The 19,015-nt window shown below is 42.6% G+C and overlaps 1 protein-coding gene across 4 annotated transcripts in view; it reads left to right on the forward strand.

Annotated features, from left to right (window-relative positions):
* The window catches only part of RAD54L2 (RAD54 like 2), a 75,023-nt gene that overhangs the window by 24,013 nt on the left and 31,995 nt on the right, over positions 1–19,015 (forward strand). For 3 of the 4 annotated variants that reach the window (XM_080387473.1, XM_080387476.1, XM_080387474.1), the window contains exon 2: positions 880–1,089. In XM_080387473.1, the coding sequence (XP_080243599.1) occupies positions 936–1,089 (154 nt within the window). In that variant the 5' untranslated portion in view covers positions 880–935. Of the gene's footprint in view, positions 1–879; positions 1,090–1,123; positions 15,662–19,015 lie in introns of those variants that run through there. The other variant, XM_080387475.1, reaches the window with a different exon arrangement.

Genomic DNA, 19,015 nt, shown 5'->3' on the forward strand with positions numbered 1-19,015 from the left:
TACCCATCACTGTCCATGACCTGAACAGATAAACTTGTGACTTTGTGATTGCCTTGGCCCTCTTTTTAGGCTTTATTGTTGTTTTGTACCATGATTTCTGCTGTGATGCACTGGAGCAGCGTAACAGAGGGGTTACACACAGCCAGCTCCAGTTCTTGTCCTTTAGAGGAAGGAAATGCAATTCTCCGATCCAGCCTTCCTTTGTGTTTAATTTTCTTCTTACCTTGCTTTAGAAAGGGATGTACAGCTTTTAAAAACTGGATCTTTGTAGTCTTCTGACCATACTGTTACAATGGTAAGGCTGTCTCTGTTCTGTTGGTTGGAACAGAGACTTCAGGCAGGCTGTGACAAGCAGCTGGGTGACCTTTGCAGCAGGTACAGCCAAGTCAAGAGGGTGGTTCTGTCTGCGACCCACAGTGCCCATATTGCGATGCATATGGGATCAGGGTAACAGGTATCCATACGGGATTCTGACACTGATCCTTTTTTCTATGCTTCGTGTTTGGATGGTAGTGTTCTGAAATTGTTCATGTAATTAATTTAGTTTTGCATCTTTGTATAATCAGACATTGATACAAGAATTCCTTCTGCTGTTTACATGTCAAGGATACCAAGAAAGAGGTGGGGTTTTGAGTGTTTAGTTAATGTATTGGTTCTGATAGTGATTCTGCAATGCTGGGCCTACATCATTATGAGACATTGCTTATGGCATCCGTTTTCTACACAGGATTTTGGGCACAGTCTGATATAATTATTATTTAAAAGACTGATGGCAGGCTTGTGTTTTTATGTGCAGTAATCGTGCTGTGATTTTGAGCCTTGAGGCTCGAAGGTTGGGATTTACTGGGCTCATTATGTACCTCTTTTATTTCCTCGCAGGGCTGCCTCACGGTAGAACATGAGCAGGTAATGCACGAGGAGCACCACTGGGAATCATGTCAGACGAGTCAATCTCAGGGAGTGATCCGGACCTGGACCCGGACTTGGAGCAGGAGGATATGGAAGAGGAGGAGGAGGAGGAAGATGAGGAGGAGGCGATGGAGGAGGACAATGATGGGGATGACGAGGAGGACTTACTTGATGAGAGTGGTAAGTGAACGGGGTTGTAAATCTGCATACATTTGTTATACAAAACTGGTGTTACTAATTTTGGTGAGTGGCACCTTGGTAGATTGCATAAGGGTTAGGATTTGTCCAGTGCTTGGAAGAGAGAAGTACTTATGTAGGTGTTTAGTTTAAATAGGGATTTAATGTAGGTTAAATTTGGACTCCTGACCAAAAAAAAATTTCCATCATGAAAACAAGCCACAAGCATAAATTGTAAGTAGGATAAAATTTCTAAAATAGCTACAGATACTGGGGAAGCGATTATATAAAGTAGTAAATAAATTAATTTAAAATTACTTGTATTATTAAATGGATCCAGTGAAATTAAATATATTTACATTACTCACCCATAGGTAGGTAAACAATTTAATGGATGCTGTTGGCAATTATTGCTCACTTACAATAATCATCTTTAACAACCGGAGAATGTTCTTTTCTGACAGCATACAAGTTGGGCTTCTTTTGGTTTGTTTGTTTTACAGTATGAAAGGAGGCAGTGCTGAGTAAGTTAGTTGTCACCTTCTGTCCTCACCGAGTTACAGCTGACCCATGCTCCTCTTCAGTTAGGACCAGTATAGCTGTTTGTGGACTTGTGCTCTGTAGGTTATGTTTAAGCAAGATGAGGTAACAGTTCTGGTTCATAGCACAATCCTAGAAGTGTGTTTGTTGGTCCAGCAGAAGGGCTGATGTTCCAGGATGGGAGACGGGAGTGCATTGCTCAGGTGGGAATTCCCCATGCTGTATTTGCCACCAGACTTCCTGTATCATAAAACTACAGCCCGAGCCTAAGGGAATGCTGCATTTGATTCCTTTAAAATTATGATTTTTTTTAATAATTTAAAAGGATGTGCAGGGTTTTGGATGCACCTACTTAAACCTACTGAGAATAGTCTTCCTTTCCTTGGCATAGAATGTGTTAAAGACAGATACTTCTCTTTTCTAGTTATGAAAGTATTGTTGGTTTCAAAGTATGTTGTTGCCCTCAAGTGTTTGGTTTGCTTTTTTTTTATATTCTTTCAACCATGTGCTACCTGAAGATGCTTTTTGATTTTAAAAAGCTTATAAAATGTTTACACAAATGAATTTCATTCCGCTGCTTTTATTCATGTGATGGCTTTTGCTATTGAGAAAGTAGGGAAACAGAAGTGTTAGGTAAGAAAAGGAGAATTCCCAGGAGGTAAGAGTTGTAGGGCCACAGGTTACTTTGTCTCAAAGAGACTGGTGGTGACCTTGTCACTTTGTTCATGGGGACCTGCACCCAGCAAGCAATAGGAAGCATGACGTTGTAGCCAAATTTTTATTAACAGAGAGGAGTGGCTGTATGTCATGTCCAAGCGGGTCATTCCCCTTGGTCATTTAATCATAGACCTGTGTTATTGTGGCTGAATATTCATAATTATTCGTAAGGATTATTCTTTCCAAAGCAAACAAAATTAATGTAGATGGATCAGGACATCGCTAACTGTTAATGACAGCTGTTTATCTTCCTTTTAAAACTACAAACTTGCTTATGCTTTATAATTCTTTAGTGACTAATTTAAAAATAAATTTTAACAAATGTAGGAAATAATGAGGAACAGTAAAAAAACAATGTACACGGAACATAAAATGTTTTTATGGTTGTTCATTTGGTACAGGAAAAACTCTCTCATGTGCAATCTGAGAAAAGCTAGATCGCCTCTGAGGTTTCAGATCGTTTCAGCTTTAATTCTGTCTGCCAGAATATCAAGATGCTTCTGTGTAATTATTGTGTTCTGTGGGGGTGTCCATTTTGCTTTTCCTGATATCTCTTCACAGCTACATACTGCCTCAGAAATTTCATTTGACACTTACTGACATTATTTGACTATTACCTTAGATCTAATAGAAAAAAAAACCCCAGTCCTCTGCTATTTGACCTCTGAAATATAGCTAACTTCAGAATGAAGAGGATCATTTTAATTTTCCCATCTGATGTTTATAGTCCTGTCTCTTTGCTGATGACCCTTGTTCATAAAAATCATCTTGGGAACAGACAGTTATTTTTATTCACAGGAGGGAAGGAAGTGCTCTAATGTTTATACTATGAAGCTTTTTAAAAGCTTAATTTTAATGATTTCTGTTAAAACTCCCTGTTCCCAGCTGTGCTGTTCTCCTCCCCTCCTGGTATTGTGGTTGTTCTGTAGATGTTCCACTGGGGATCATGGGGGCACCCTTCCTTCGTGGATGGGCTCTTGCATATTTCTAGCACTACAAGACTTAGAAGATTACTAATCTTTCACAGTTCTTTCCTTGGAAGAGTGAGAGGCTGCATATATGTTTTCTCCATACTGATTGCTTGTTTTAAGTAACAGTGATAATAACTATAAAACTAAAATTTGTACTGTTTGCTTGCAGAATAGTGGCTTTGTTTTAGGAGCGTAGGTTTTCAACATTTTGGTGGTGACTCAAATTACTTAAGAACCTTCAATGTTCATGTAATGTTGTCGGATGATACAGTCTCAGACTTGTGCAAAACACGTCACTGCTGTTTAACCTGGTTTTGTCTCTTTGATGTATGTTGTGTGTGCAATTAATACCTGTGCTGGCTTCAGTTTCAGAATTTTCTTCAAGTTCTTTTTACATTCTGGTAATTAAGAGTGCTATCATCAGGTTTGGTGCAGTTTTTCTCATTTCTGCTCAAAGTTTTGTTTGAGTTTAGAGAGTCTAGAGTTTACTTGAGTTTGGACTTTTATGGTACAAACTTTCACTCTTGCTGAAAGCAGTTCTTAAACCTTCTCCCTCTGTCTTCAAGGAAGAAAAAGGGTACAGAAGTCTAGTTTTCCAAATATATCTGAATAAGTGAGAGTTAATAACCATTTAGCTTATATCCTTTATATGTTTCTTAAGTGGTGGTCAGTTAATGAATCTTACCATGTGTAGGAGCTCTTATAGCTTTAGTCTTTTTTTCTAGAGCACTCCTTCCAGGACATACCTACCCTGACACGTATAACCCCTTCCCAGTGGCTGCCAGGCTGAACACCCATCCTAGCAGCATGCTTCAGTCCAAGCTGGGGGCTTCCACTACTTTTCCAGCCTTGTCATCCCTGCCCGCTGCATCTGTTTTCTCATCACTTGTGGGAAGCAGCACTTGTTTTATCATGTTTGATTTTGTGATACCAGTGCATGACTGCTAAGAACTTTTTTTGTTGACTCCCTAAATCCTTTTCACTAGAAATGTGATGTACTGATGACTGTAGAGATAAAGGGCTGTTTCAAGTCCTGCACTTTTTCTCTGATCCTGGTGGTTGCTCAGAGCTGTGTAGAACTCCATAGGAATAAAAGCTAATTTGAGCAAAGAGAACAAACCTCCAGTATGGGTTTTACAGATAATTTCAAATGCAGGGACTGCTCATACCTCAGAGCTTTCCTGAGGAAAGCTGTTGAGTGTTTGAACAAATCCTGCTGTAGTGCTCTGGTTTTCCACTTTCTGAGTGTCTTTGGATAATTCTGATTGAAGTCTCTGCAATTCATTCTCTTACTCATAAATGTTGCTGAAATTCCACTATTAATAGTGATGGCAAGTTGCTTGCTTTCTTACCTCTGAGTATATGGGTTAAACACTTCTTTTTTTAAGTGTAGTTCAGGGGTAAAAGCGTAAAGAGCTGGTGGTTTCAGTTCTCTGAAAGATGCCTTAATGGGCACGGGCATTGAAACACTGTTCTTGAAGGCTGCTAGTTGTGTTTGCCTTACAGGATGTGTGGTACAGCAGACAGGGAATGGAATCAGTACTTCTGGGGTGTCTGCAATGGACAATTTTCCAGTACCGTGGTAGTACTGCAATTCTTAATATGCAGATACACCAGACAACACCAAATAATAGTGTATTAGATGCTACTATTGTGATATGACAGTCTCCACGCAATTGGTCTTGTCTTCTGCCCTGTGTTGTCCACTTTGCCTGCTTTCTCCATTCTTATCCCTTTCTTCCCACAGGGCTGGGGGGCATGCTAGATCCATGACATCTCTATTTGGTGGAGAACAGAAGATGGAGGCAGTTTGTGTTCCCTCTTCCCACCTCAGGCTCACACTGTTCCTGCTCCCTGACAAAGTGCTGGAGCAAAACAAAACTGCTTTGTGTGGGGTTTCTGTGGGTATGGACCATTAAAGAGGAGTGCGTGAGAAGCACAGTCATGTTGGTGGCACAGAATTGCAAGTCCCAGGAGAGCAGAGGACACACAGGTGTCCTGCCTGTGCTCTTTCGCACTGCACCTTGTTAGTAGCGTGGAGGGACCAGGGCCAAGTCTTAGAACCTGTGTAAGACTGGCAGAGGGGGTTGGTAAGGGGAGAGGTATCTTTTTCCTCACCCTAGCCTCTTAGACAGGGATAAGCACAGTCTTATGACATTTCATAGTATCATGACAGATTCAAGCAGTTATCTCTTGTTTCTGGAGCATGATCCAGAGTGTATTTCAATGGCTGCTTTTTGTTTGGACTTGAGTGTGCCACTTGGTACTCACAGTTTCGGGTTTCCCAAGATACCAAGGCAGGAGTATTTGACAGCCACTTCGATTCAGGTTTGAAAAGATCTTTGCTTTCCTTGAACTCTTGCTAGAGGAAAGCCTGTTTATGTAAAGGGGTGCTGTTAGAACAGCTTTATGTACCGTTTTCACTTGGTGGTTGGGGAAAGAAATGTGGCATGAAATTATAGCAAGAATGGATTTTGTTTAATGTGATGTTCCTTTGTGGCTCTTTGTGGGTCAGCATCATGCTGCATGCAGCAAGGGGTGCAATTACATTGAAAGTGAAATCGATTTGTAGCTGCCTGAATAATTTCCTTGTCTAATCTGATGGGAAAAATCAGTAGTTAACTCCATACTTACTAGGAAGTTCATTAGCACCTGGAGTTATTTCAAAACAATTTCCAAAATCATTTCAGCTTTAAGTCATGTGGAGTGTGAGTTATTTAATTAATTTTTTTGAATGATACATGATTGCATCCTTAAGGTGCAGGGAGCTGCTGCTCATTTTGGGAGATTGTGTTATTCATGTGCTTCCCACCCCAAAGTCATTCCTTCTTTTCTTCTCCCAACAAGGTGTTGGAACAAAAAAACCTGTGGTGTGTGTGGGAGTCCCTAGCTGGATGTGTGGGGTTGGGAATAAAGCAAATTTCTGTCCTTACAAGGGAAGAGAGGAAAGTCTTTGGTATAAATCTGTTCATTTAGCAGGCTCCTCCTGCTCATATAGAGTTTTCTACTTTTCATCTGAAGTTATTCTTATAAATTAGGTCATGTTATACTCACCTGTATGAAACTGAGAGGCAGAAGAAGAATGTGGAGACGGTCTTCTGAATGATACCTTTCTAAATGATACCCTATTCTATATCATTTTATATCTGAATTTAGAAAGGCCCGTACTGCTGGAGGAGAAAAGAAGGAAAGGAAAAAAAAAAAAAAAGGGGGAGGTGGAGGTGTGGAAGCTAGTGTTAGAAAGTAATTTACTTGCACTTTTTACTTTACTTGGATGGTCTTGCTTGTGTTGGTAAATGGAAGTTAGTTCCAGCAACATGAAATCTTTTTACCTTCTACTTTTGACCAGCCTGCACATCATTTTCTCTTAGGGAGGACAACTTAAAACCAGTGTTTCCTGTCTACTAGAAAATGAAATGCATTCCTTCAGAAGAGAAGGAGAAAATACATACTTATTTCTTTAATCTCTCAATTCCTTTTAGAAAGCATCTTTTTCACAGCTGCATCTTCAGGTGGTATCAAGGGTAGATGGGCGTCCCAAGGTTGAGGCAGCCTTAGAGACTATAGCTGCTCTTTGAGGAACCCTTTAATGAGATGCTTCCATCTGCTGCAGTACGTGGGCACAGTGGACTTGATTGCTTTCTGCCTCAGACTGGTGATACATGTGCTCTGACTCTTGTCCTCATTGTTTCCGGAGGCTGGTGGCAGGGACTAATGAAAGGCACAGGCCTGTCCGGAGTAGAGGAGGCTTGTTTTGTTGATTGAAAGTGGGTAGGTCAGAATAAAAGATGTGCAAAGAAACAAAAGTCAGGACTTTCCTAAATCTAGAAAAGCACTGAAGGCAATAGTAAGGGTTGCTTTGATTTTAAACTCTGCTGTATTCTGTGTGTACATATGCAAGTGTGGTGAGTGCCAATAATTATAAGCCTATAATTTAACCTGCAAGTTACTGTTGGCAGAGCGCAAGTGGAGGCAAGAGTAGTGATTGACATCTTTCCATTTTTTCCTTCTTGATAGACTTTCCTATCTTGAATTCTTTTATTTTGGTTACTTGTGGCTGGATGCAGCTCCCTCTGGAGTCCACCAGTACTATTTCTAAGGAAGCTAGAAGCATGGGTCCTGGGGGGAGCAACCTCTTCTCGACAGTAAGTTTGTTGCCTCCGCAATGGCCCTGATCTTTGTAAGCCTGCGAAGTCAAACCTGAATTTCCATGTAGCTCAGTGCACTTTCATGTTCTTAAACAACCATGTAGATTCTAATGCTTGTAGTGATTTTTCATAGACTGTCTTCCAAGCAAATAATTGTGTGCAAAGAGGATGGCACGTGTGATGGTATAAAGGTACAAAAGTAATCACTTCATATGGAAGAATTTACTGGTAAATTATTATCCTGCTTATTGGCATGTTTAAACTTTATGGAATTGTTATAGGAAACTGCATTACCTTAGATGCAGTTACCTTAGGTCCACTACCTTGGATTAGAGTGTTTAAATATGCTTTATCATGTGGGTGTAGACTGTGGGACTCAAGTCAGCTGGTTGTGGATAACTCAGGAAACGTGCATCAGATCTGCAGATGCTGGATGCATTTCTCAGGTGACTTGCTATAACTAAGAAGTTGAAGGGGTTTTATTCTTTTCTCAGTTCCTGAAAGAGATAAGAGCATCTCCAAAATTGCTTTGTATCTGTTAAGCACACGCTGTCCAGCTCCTCAAGTCTTACATTCCTGGCTTGTGTTAGTTTACCAAGACCCAGAAGGTTAGGAGCTGGCTGTCTCCTATGTTTTCACAATCCTGTTGGTAAAATACAAAAGAAATAGTATCAAAGGTGGAAAGAGAGTGGATATTGGCATTTGCAGTTTTAGCAATCCTGGTTACTTAGTAATGCAGAAAAGTTACATTGCGATTGCCCTGAAGAGGGTTTGTGTCTCCTTTAGGCAAAAGCCCCACTGATTACTCTGGGAACTTTGCTGCGTTACAGGAGGCTGAATATTTTACCCATTATTTTTACTCTGGCAGTTTCCCTGTAGTACAGTCTGTCTTTCAGAACAACTGGTTTTTCTGTGTGCACTCTGAGGGGCTTGGACCTGCCCAGCTTGCAAGTGTTTGTGTACCCAGCGTGGTGTGTGGGAGCTGCTAATGCCCATGCAGACCCCGTGGCAGGCACCCAGCTCTCTTGAAGTGGATTTACCGGACTCACTAAATGGTGACATTTAAAAAAAAAATAAATCCTCTTGGGTGCTTTTGCTGGGAACTGCCTGTACTGTACGCTTGGTTAACTCCCTTTCTGCTGAAGCTGAAGCTGCAGATTGCCTTGCCGGGCATTATATTTGTGTTGGGGCAGTTTTGGCTGTCGGGGCGTTGATAGAGGCAGGTGGAGCCTTTGTCTGCCCGCTGTGTGCCCATAAACCCGGGAGGAACAGGGAAGGTAAGAGGAACGGAGAGAGAGGAGTGTGGGGAGGAGTGGCGCCTGGGGTTTGTGGAGGTTTTATTGAATGATTCCAGCATTTTAACTAACCCTGTGAACTAGGTTATTCTCAGCAGGGTGAGGTGTGGCTTGATGGCTGCTGTGGGAAGGAAGGATGAGATCCTGACAGTGCTGTCCCCCCAGCCCCCTTCGCAGGGAATTACAGACTGACGATGTTGCAGGTCAGTCGCTGAGCCTGTCGCCGTCTGCCTGCTCTGCCTGAAAATGTGGACACTTTCCTGTCTCCTCTGCTCATCCTAAGCAGGGGGAAGCTCTGGATGAAAATGTTCCTCTGCCTGCCTCCCAGGCTCTCTGACAGTGGCTTCCCTTTCAAGAGGGTGGCACAAAGTCTGGCATAGTCTAAGTGTTATATAACCTGGAGTAATGACTTGCTTTACTTCTTTAAAAGGAGGTGATGACGATAGAGCTCTCCTTCCTTCAGACCCGCTGCCTGGGCACAGGGACTGGCTGATCTTGTGAAATGATGTGCTATAACTAGCTGTGCTGTTCTTCCCCCTCTTTTCTTCCTCCTTCCCTTTGATCTATTACGTATGATGGAATACAAAATAGAAATCCTTCTATGTGGTTCATGAACAGCCCACATCCATGGCTCTGCATTTTCTATATATATGTATATGGATTTTTGCAAATGTTTTTGTTTTTTTTTTTTTTTAACCTGTAGCTACACGTGCTCTTTTCTTAAAGCTGCTACAAACGTGAGAGTAACATGAATGCATGGGGAGCAGGGCCAATGAGAGCGTGGTTATTAGCTGAACAAAGAATTGCTCCAAGTCTTTTGTGGAGAGAATTATCTTGTTTCTTCCGGCTTTTCTGATGGGCTTTGCAGGATATGAGCATTGTGCTTTATTGGCCCCAAACTTGCTTTCCTCTTTTCACAAAGCAGCCAGAGAATCTCTAACAAAGGACAGTCACTTCTCTTGTGTCTGGTACCTTTTTCCCCATGTACGTTTCCAGTAGTCAGCTTTGTACCACACCTAGTCAGTGCTAATAGATAACATACTCCATCATCTGCAGCTTCTGAAACCATGAAGAAATCACAAGGAAACTAATTAGCAAATTTGTAATGTGGTATTTTCCTTCTTGACTTTGCCAAGGTCACCTTGTAAGTGTGATGAAGCCAAAGTGAAAATCCTCTGCTTTACATGTTAGGGAGTGCTCCTATTATTTTCAAATGTACTGTGTGAAATATTTCTCTGTTTGGCATTTGAATTTAAACTATGCATGGGGTCCTTATTTTCATTTTTCCTTAATTTATCTGGTATTTTGCTGGTTTTGACGACTGGTTAAATAAAATGTGCATGTAGCAGCTATATGTTGTGCGGTTTTTTGCCAGGAAACAGCAGCAAGTTTGGAAGGAGGGGGAACTTTTAATTGAATTAAAAGTGTTCTTCAGGTTTTAAAAATCAGTATCATATCACACTTATTTGCTTTATTTGTTGTTTTAATTTCATGCTTAGGCTTTGCAGAAAACTGCATCTTTCAGGAGCATCTGGCCCGTTATATGGATCAAGGGTTTTTTATGCAATACCCATATTTTTTTTATTTTAATAACAGTAGTTTGTACTACAGATGTTGAAAATGTCTTGTTCACATTTTCTTCAACATGCAGTTCACTGACTCAGTCTCAAAAAATTCTAAGTAGGAGTCAGAAGACATTATTTTCACTTGCAAATATGCAAATAGGAACGAGACAGGAGAAAGCTGCAAGATAAAATCTTTTTGGGCTAGGTGAACAGAAACTTCTAGTTTAAATCTCTGTCAAAACAAATTTTGCAATTAAAACATCTGTAGGTAATCTTAATCTATGTAAAATATTTAAATACTTGAACTATTAGAAGCAATTTTAAAATGGCACTTTTGTGCACTCTTAGCTTGTGATTTGTGTCAAATTTGCACTTAGATGAAAACTGGAATCTACAAAATCACTCTTCTGTGTTGCACAAATACATTGTGTCATCTTCAGCAACAGAAGTGCAGCAAGATGTAGGAAGAGATGAGGATCAGTTTCTTGAATGTAACTGGGAGTGTAACTAAATGGATTTACCTTTGATTAAGATAACTATAAATATCTGTGATATAAATCCTTTGACTTAAAAGTCATTACAACTTATTTAATAACAATATATTGTTATTTATTTTTTAATTTCATTCATTGATGAAATGAAATAAAAACCACATTTAAACAACCTTTGAAAGCCTGGGGCTGAAGTCCGAAGCAATGTGTCTTTTGCCACAGTGACAGTCTGAGCAGAATTTGCAGAAGGCGCTGTTTCATCACCACCTGTATTTTCTGTGATTAGAGTTCTGTTACATTATGTACATCTTCCCTTAGTTGTGATTTAGATGAGTGTGGGGAAAAAAATAAACCAAGATTTATATGAATACAAATAAAATGAGAAAAACCAGATTGATCAAATGGTATCCTTACGGTTCAGTCCAAAACTCACTAAGGTAAATGGAAGGACTCCTCTGGTTTTCCATGCTTACTTTAGATCTTACTCAAAAAGAGTTTTTATTTACAATGCAGTGTTTAAAAAGCAAATGATTCTCAAAACCCAGCAATACTCAGTTGCCAACAAATAGTGTTGTGTAGTTAGAGTTTGATTCTGTTTGAACTGGTTTAGGTTGCTAAACACCACCTTATACCATAACCAACTCAATCTGATATTCTTGTGTGTTTTCCATGTTGGTAAAATAACATGGAGAACCAACACGGAAAACAGGACAGGGAAAGTGGCCTTGATATTTGTATGTGCTACTAGCAGCTGATAATCAAGAGTGAAATTAGGCTGTCAAGCCTAGTTTGTGTTTAATAATTTACAAACAATTCAAATTTGTAGGCAGTTTCTCTACTTGTTGGAGATCAGTGGGGTATGCAGAAGCAGCTGGTGGATATGGAGCGTGTGAGGAAGCTGTGGGGTGGGGAAGGGACTGCACAGCCAGTGTGGAGCAGCTGAGGATGCGCAAGGAAGCTCTCTTCTGTTCTTCAGGGTGGCAGCGAAGGTGAACAGCACATGAGGCCGTCATTGCAGAGAAGAGAACCACCCTGGTGTGCAGGGGCCAAGAGCATGGTGGCACGTCATGGATCCAGTGCTTCTCACCCATGCTGCACTTGGTGGGCTCAGATCAGGTCAGTGTTGAGCAGTCCCAGAGCTGCTCAGCCTGCAGCACAGGGGAACAGTGGTTTGAGAAAACCAGGGTCAAGGTGGGGAACAGGCTGGGTATGGGGAATGAGCTGCTCCAGCTTGAAAGGATGGGGAAGGAGAGTCACTTGTGATATGTTTTGGGACATTTTGTTGAAACTTCTTAGTTGAACTGAGTGTAGGTTGATTTCCCCACACACCCCCCAGCACTCCGTCTCCAATACTCTCTGCTATACAGAGGAGCTAGTGTGCGGAAAAACTTTACAACTGACCTTCTTGTGTGTGCAGGCAGGTTTAGGTGTGAGCTTTAACCCTTATGAATTCTCAGTGCTCAGCGATGCTGACATTGCTGCTGAAAAGACTTTTCAGTTGAACAAAAACCATGTTCTGAAGGGCCTTTATCTTGGTATTCTATGAAAATACAAACTTTATAGCGATTTTTCTTTTAACAGGGGAGTCTCCTGTGCTGTTAGCAAGGGAATCTCTCAAGGGACAACAGTTTCTTGAGGAGCCTCTTCTGATGTATAGCACAGTCGTACAATTGTAAAGAGCCTGTGGTTTAAGCGTGAGGTAGGTGAGGCATGACAGCTAGGTAAGATTTCAGACCCTGTAGGGGGAGAACATTTCTCCTTACTGGCAAGGCTGCCCTCACAGAAAAGCCATTCAGTAAATGGGCTTATCTGTAACAAGATTACCTTCCATGAGGAGATCATTTTATAAACTGACTGTTTCTGGCAGATCTAATTCTTGGCTGTGTGAATACGTATTTATCATGGCTAGCAGTGATGGCCTCACCAGTAGGCTGCTGTGAGCAGAGAAGCTGGAAAAATCCATTTCCATTTTGCACACTAAAGTGAAGAAGGAATTTCCCTTTCTGTTGCTGCATGTGGAAGGACAGGTATAGGTCGCCTGTTTCCCCCAGTGTATTGAACTTCCATTTTCCTCGTGCTTGACTGCTGTAATAAGCATGTGTCATGGTTTAACCCCTGCTGGCAACTGAGCCCCACACAGCCGCTCGCTCACTCCCCCCACAGTGGGATGGGGGAGAGAATAGGAAAAGTGAGAAAACTTGTGGGTTGAGATGAAGACAGTTTAATAGGTAAAGCAAAAGCTGTGTGCGCAAGCGAAGCAAAATAAGGAATTCATTCACTACTTCCCATCGGCAGGTGGGTGTTCAGCCGTCCCCAGGAAAACAGGGCTCCATCACACATAATGATTACTTGGGAAGACAAACGCTATTGCTCCAAACATCCCGTTTTCCTCCTCCTTCCCCGAGCTTTATATGCTGAGCATGATGTCCTGTGGTATGAAATATCCCTTGGGTCAGTTGGGCTCCGCTATCCCGGCTGGGTTCCCTCTCTACTACTTGTGCCCCCCCCCCCCAGCCTGCTGGTGGGTGGGGTGGGGAGCAGAAAAGGCCTTGGCTCTGTGTAAGCACTGCTTAGCAGTAGCGAAAACATCCCTGTGTTACTGACACTGTTTTCAGCACAAATCCAGCCTCATACTAGCTACTATGAAGAAAATTAACTCTATCCCAGCCAAAACCGTACAGCATGCCTTGTAAATGCAACTGGGTACTTTCCACAAGTACTTGTCCTTAAATCTTGCTTCCTGGTTACATAAATCTGTTAGGTCAGATGCTGAGGTGATGTTTGCTTATTTATTCTAACCATACAAAGTCCTTATAAGGCCTGCTGCAAGGTCCTTAGCTATGTACTTTTCTTAATACATTTGTCCCTCTTTTCCCCCTCGATAAACACCGTATGTTCTCGTGTACCAGCTAGGGTATTTGAATCTGTGACGTAGGTGAAAGGCTGTCGTGTTACTGAGCCACTTAATTTTAATACAGTTCATCTTTTCTTTGATAAAACTTACATGGCTTGAATTAAGAAAAGAGCACCTTGGGTTTGTTTCAAAGTTGTGATGTGCCTGAAGCAACGAGGATGTTTTGATGGTAGCAAGCATTCACTGTGCCCTACCACCCTCTCAAATGAAAGGTCTAATAAAAATGGCCGGAGTCACATGAAGGTAGCCAGGCTCTGCCCTGGCTGTGTTTGCAGACCTTTAGATCCATCTTTGACTGTTACGAGTGCAGCTTGTCCTGGAGTCCTGTAGGTCTGTGCCAGGGCTGCTCGGAGGCAGCCTGCTTGGGGCTGCTTCTGCCCATCCTGGTTTTCCCGGCTCTCACTTGCTGGTTGTTTCAAGCAAAGAGCTGACTTCATTCTGTGGACAGACAGTCGCTAGGAACAAGCCGGTTCCATTAGGTGTCTATCAGCCCAGGTCTGCCACTTGTTGCTGGTACTCAGTATGTCTATGAAGGGAGTCAGGCATGGAAAAAGTCTCTGTAGCACTGAAGAAGGTTAGGCACAATGGCTAGCCTTTAAGAGTTCAACCACAGCTTTAAAGTATTTATTCTCTCCTGTACCTGTCCTTCTGGTGCAGATGGATGACGGGGAGGAAGGCTCGCTTACAATAAGCTTGCACTCCCCAAATTCTGACAGGTTGTTTCCTAAAAACTGCGAAATCTCCTTCACAGTCTGTTTGCTGCACTTCTGCAGACTGGCAGTGCTGCACAACATGCTGATTTAATGAAGCAAACAGGATGCTCTTTCACCTATTGCTGTGCAAATAGGTTACCAGCTCGCATGGTACTGCTCGGGTTTCAGTCTCAGTTGTCCAGGTTTCTTGGAAGGTAGCAGGCATCATGCAAATAGTTCATAAAATCACAGATACCAAGATTTTTTTCAAAGCCAAAAGGCTGTACTACTTCTGCAGCTCATTGCCCCCCTCTTTTCCTTTTGTGCTGTCAAACTTGGGAACGGGGTTGTGGCCCTGTGTCCCCTGTTCTGAACGTCCTGTTGCCTGTTGGGATTCCCCTTGCATGGGGCCCCGCCGGAGCCTGAATGGTTATGTAAGGATTTTTATTTTATTCCCAGTCTTGGTCTCTGCCACTAGTTGAACTGGATCACCGGCTCAGTGAATGGGATCCCATCCGATCTGAGATCTGAACAGCGTGCAACTCTGCCGCTCGCTCGAGAGGAGGGAGAGAGAGGAGACCTCCCCCATACACACCCACTCAGCCTCCCTGCTCTTCTCCTCTCTTCTAAAACTCTTTTCCCAGGCATAGCTGAGCTTCCCCCTGGCTGAAGCCAAAGCGGCCGGGCAGCACAGCTCCGGGCAGCGGGCACCGGCGGAGCAGCAGCTACCTCGGGCAGGGCTGTGGTGTTTGGCTCTCCAAGCAGGGGAGGAGAGAGTGACAATTTTTATTTAGGCTGAACACGAGGCATATTTAACTAGTTATATAACAGTGACCCTGGTTCGTCTCGGCTGGGTGCAGGGAGGATATACGCGTACTGATTCCCGTCGCACCGGCTGGGTGGATTCAAGCACTAGGAGCTATTTACCAAAGTTATTTTCAGAAACCTTAAGTGCAGGTTTCCCTGCCTGTACCCTGGACTGTTTTATCAGGAGGCATTTCCCGCTTGCAAGCTGAACAGCCAGTGAGAGTGGATTTACTGCTCGCTGGGCTGCAGGCAGAGATAAGGAGTTGTCAGGAGTGACTGGAAACTTTTGTCCTGAAGACCCTGAGACAAGAATAGCAGAAGGGCTGAGAGCGTGCGGCCCCGCTGAACGAGTCTTGGGGCAGAGTCGCAGGCAGAGGTCTTGCGTCAGTGCACTGAGCAGCATGTTACTCTTGGATGAGTCTCAGCAGTTCCCAGGTAGGACACAGGCTGGGGTTTTTTTGTGGGTTGATTTTTTTTTTTTAATTATTTTTTTCTCCTCCTGTTTTCTTTTCCCACTTGCTCTCCTGTTACAGACCATTCATTCCACCTCTGTACTGGAGCACCCTACTCAGTGGCTAGCAAAATGCATCAGGAACTAAGACTTCTGTGGGACTCGGCTTTCAATTTGCTGCCTACTGGGCAGGGATGGAAATGGTTGAATTTTCAGTCTTGCAGTGCTTATTGGCTTGATGGAAGGGATATGAGAAGGAAGCTCTTTCTTTGTGCTTTTAATTCTGAAGACTTTAGTGATGTGACATTCTGGGTCTGCCTGGTACTGTTTCTGCTGGTGTCATACTGTGATGCTGCAAAAGTAAATTTTAGCAAGAGAAGAGCCAGTTGTTAATATCAGTATGATTTTATATGCAGTGTCCTACCCCATCCTCTTCAGCATTTTGTATGTACTTTCCTCCAATATCCTACTTGATAAGAGTTTTGAACGCTGCCTTTATCAGTGAAACATTTGGTGACTTGCTGACCGGGCAGCAGCCTGGGCAGCAGGCAGAGCTGTTGGTGCCTGCTCCAGATCCCCTAATTATAGTGCCTAATAGACTAAGAGCTACTTGGCTCTTTTTTTCCCCTCACCCCTATCAAACAGAAGATGCTGGTAAAACTTTAACACAAGTTTACAGTTTTGAGATGGCTGCCACTTAGTTTGCTTGCTGGTGGGAGAATGCTGTGTGTTGGAGAAAAAACTTTGTTCAGATTTTAAGAACTTTCTAAATTTGTAATTTAAGTTGTTACTTTGAGGTCAGGTACTCCAGGACACCAAGCTTCTTCCCCCTTGTTCACATGGCAAATACCTCCAAAGTTCATGCTATGAACTATAATAGGCTGGTCACAAATGGTCCCCAGGAGTTCCAGCTCTGGGTTTCTGGTTTATTATTGGAGTCCAGTGCAGTGTGGTCTTCCTGAGGAGTTTTTATGGAACTAAGCCACGCTGTATTTGTTGTCCATTAGTGGGAGGTACGGATTCTAGGGGAGGGAAAAACCACCACCAACATCCATCTCTTCTTGCTTTCTTATATCTCTTGTTGTGGTGGCAGGACAAAGAAAGAAGCTAATTCTGGGAGAATGTGAAATGAGAAGAAAAAGCAATTATGATACAAAATAAGTTTGGATAAGTGAGGAATCTGGGTGATACAAGTGGCTTATGTAACTCAGTCTAGATAATAGGTATAAAAAGAAGATGGGGAGGGGAGAATGCTTTTGGAAATGAGACTGTAGGTCATAGATGGAGGGAGAATGCAAGGTTAGAGGCTTTCCAAAAATTTTGGGTGGAAGGCTATTTTGGGGTCATTTGTACAAACATAAGAGAGTAAGAGTGCAAATGAACTCCTTGTACAGCATTGCTCACCAAGTTATAATGTCTGGGACAAGGTTTATCACAGTCTGTTCTACCAGTGGGAAAATTTATCTCTGAGGAAGCATTTGTAAATGATCTGAAGTGGTTGCGCTCTGGGTGGTGGATCCAAGAGGGTCTCTGTCCCACTTCTCCATATCTGCCTTGTCCCCAGAGAGGGTGATAAAACTGCACAAGGTCACAGAGTGAGTCCAGGGCAGAACTGACACATAGTGTTCTTCCCTGCCTTTGTGCTTCAACCACTGGTCGGTGTTTCTTTTCCTCTCTGGTTTGTGTGGCTTTCTCTCACCCCAGGTACCTGAACACTTCTTTGCGGTCTTCAAAGTAGCAAGCACTTGTGTATATGCATTGCTGTGCCACCTGTTCATTATTTTGGAAATGTTTCTGGAAATTTAGAGAGGATTTTAATTATTTTTATGGTAGCAACCACCAGCTAGTAAATCAAGGTTTGTTGCAGTACACTACCTATCCCCCTGTTGCCCTGCAGGAAAACTGTCTCTTATTTAAAGAACCCTGGCTCCTCCCCATATATACATATGCTTCTTTTTTGACCGTAGAGGTGGTTGTAATTTTAGCAACCTTATGAAAGAACCGGTGCTTTTCCCTCCCGCCCCCCCACCCCCCCCAGGCTGTGATGTGCTTAGCTTTCAGGGTGTTACATATTTGGATGTTGTGTCCTTGTGACATCGTGGCTTCAATTTGTGTGAGTCTGATTGCCGTGATCAACTTTGCAGCCCTTTGTCAAACTCTCAGCAGCACACAGAGCAGCACCGATATTTTGAAAAGGAAAATAGAAACAGATTGTGCTTTGAGTGATGGTGTTTCATCCTGGTCATATTAGCTTTCTCCAGTGCTCTCAGTCACTTTCCTGGCTGCACTTGATGGGAGAAGTGCCAGTGGAATGCGGTGGCACACAGGCTCAAACTCAACAATTTGCATTTTTCTCCCAAGTGATGCCTCCCTCATTAAACAGAGTCCTTAAAAATTCCTCTGAAATTACTTTAGAGACTGAAGCAGAAGAAGGCAATGCAGCTGAAGTTTTGTGCTTTGTTATGGTTCTAAAAAAATCCACAACTATGTTTTGTTTTTCCAAGTAAGAAATTATATTTAAGGAGAGGAAAGAAATCCTGTTGGTTGGAGTGTACGACAGGGAGCCAGCAGCTTGGGAGTTACTCAGCAGTGACGCCTACCTGATTTCATTGCCTCAGTTTCCTCCTCTGCAAGATGGACAGGAGGGCGTTTCACAGGTTATTGTGAGGACTGGACCATGTCATGCTTGTGAACTCCTTTGACACTGAACTGTAGTGCAAATGCCGGGTATTATAATTTTGAAATACCTCTTCTCTTACACTATTATGAGCCACAACAAAGGAGCATTCAGATGCTTAAGGTTACTTTATGCTGGAATTGTTTTCCATGCTACTGCCTTAAATTAGGAGTGAGTATCAACTGTCTTCTCCCCCTCCCCTGTTAACAGGTCCTGAACAAAGATACGGTGAGGGCTTGAGGCAGAGATTAAAGTTTCGCTTGTGCTCATGTTTGTTTGCCATTTTGGTGGCCTTGGAAGCGTGTGGCAGCAATAATCCCTTCTTTATTATTTCTCATTGCTTTGAGGGTATCCTGGTATAAAGCTAATACCACAACTCACAGCTACCTAGTGTAAACTAATGCTTATGTAATCATTGCATAATGCAGAATGCTTGTTCCCCTACTCGTCCTCTTTTCTTAGTCCCTGAAATTTATCCCTAGAAGAGTCATGGTAGCAGCCAGCTGGATTCACCGTGCTGGGAACATGTCAAGCGTCTGCATGCATCTGTTTTCTGAAGCTGGGAGAGCACATTAATCTTTGTTACCTAAATCAGTATTTATCTACCTTAATAGAATAGAGAGACTTTTTTTTAAAGAAAAAAAAAAAAAAAAAGTTGTGG

The sequence above is a fragment of the Falco punctatus genome (genome assembly GCF_963210335.1).
Source record: "Falco punctatus genome assembly, chromosome: 4".
In the NCBI taxonomy this organism is placed as follows: Eukaryota; Metazoa; Chordata; class Aves; order Falconiformes; family Falconidae; genus Falco; species Falco punctatus.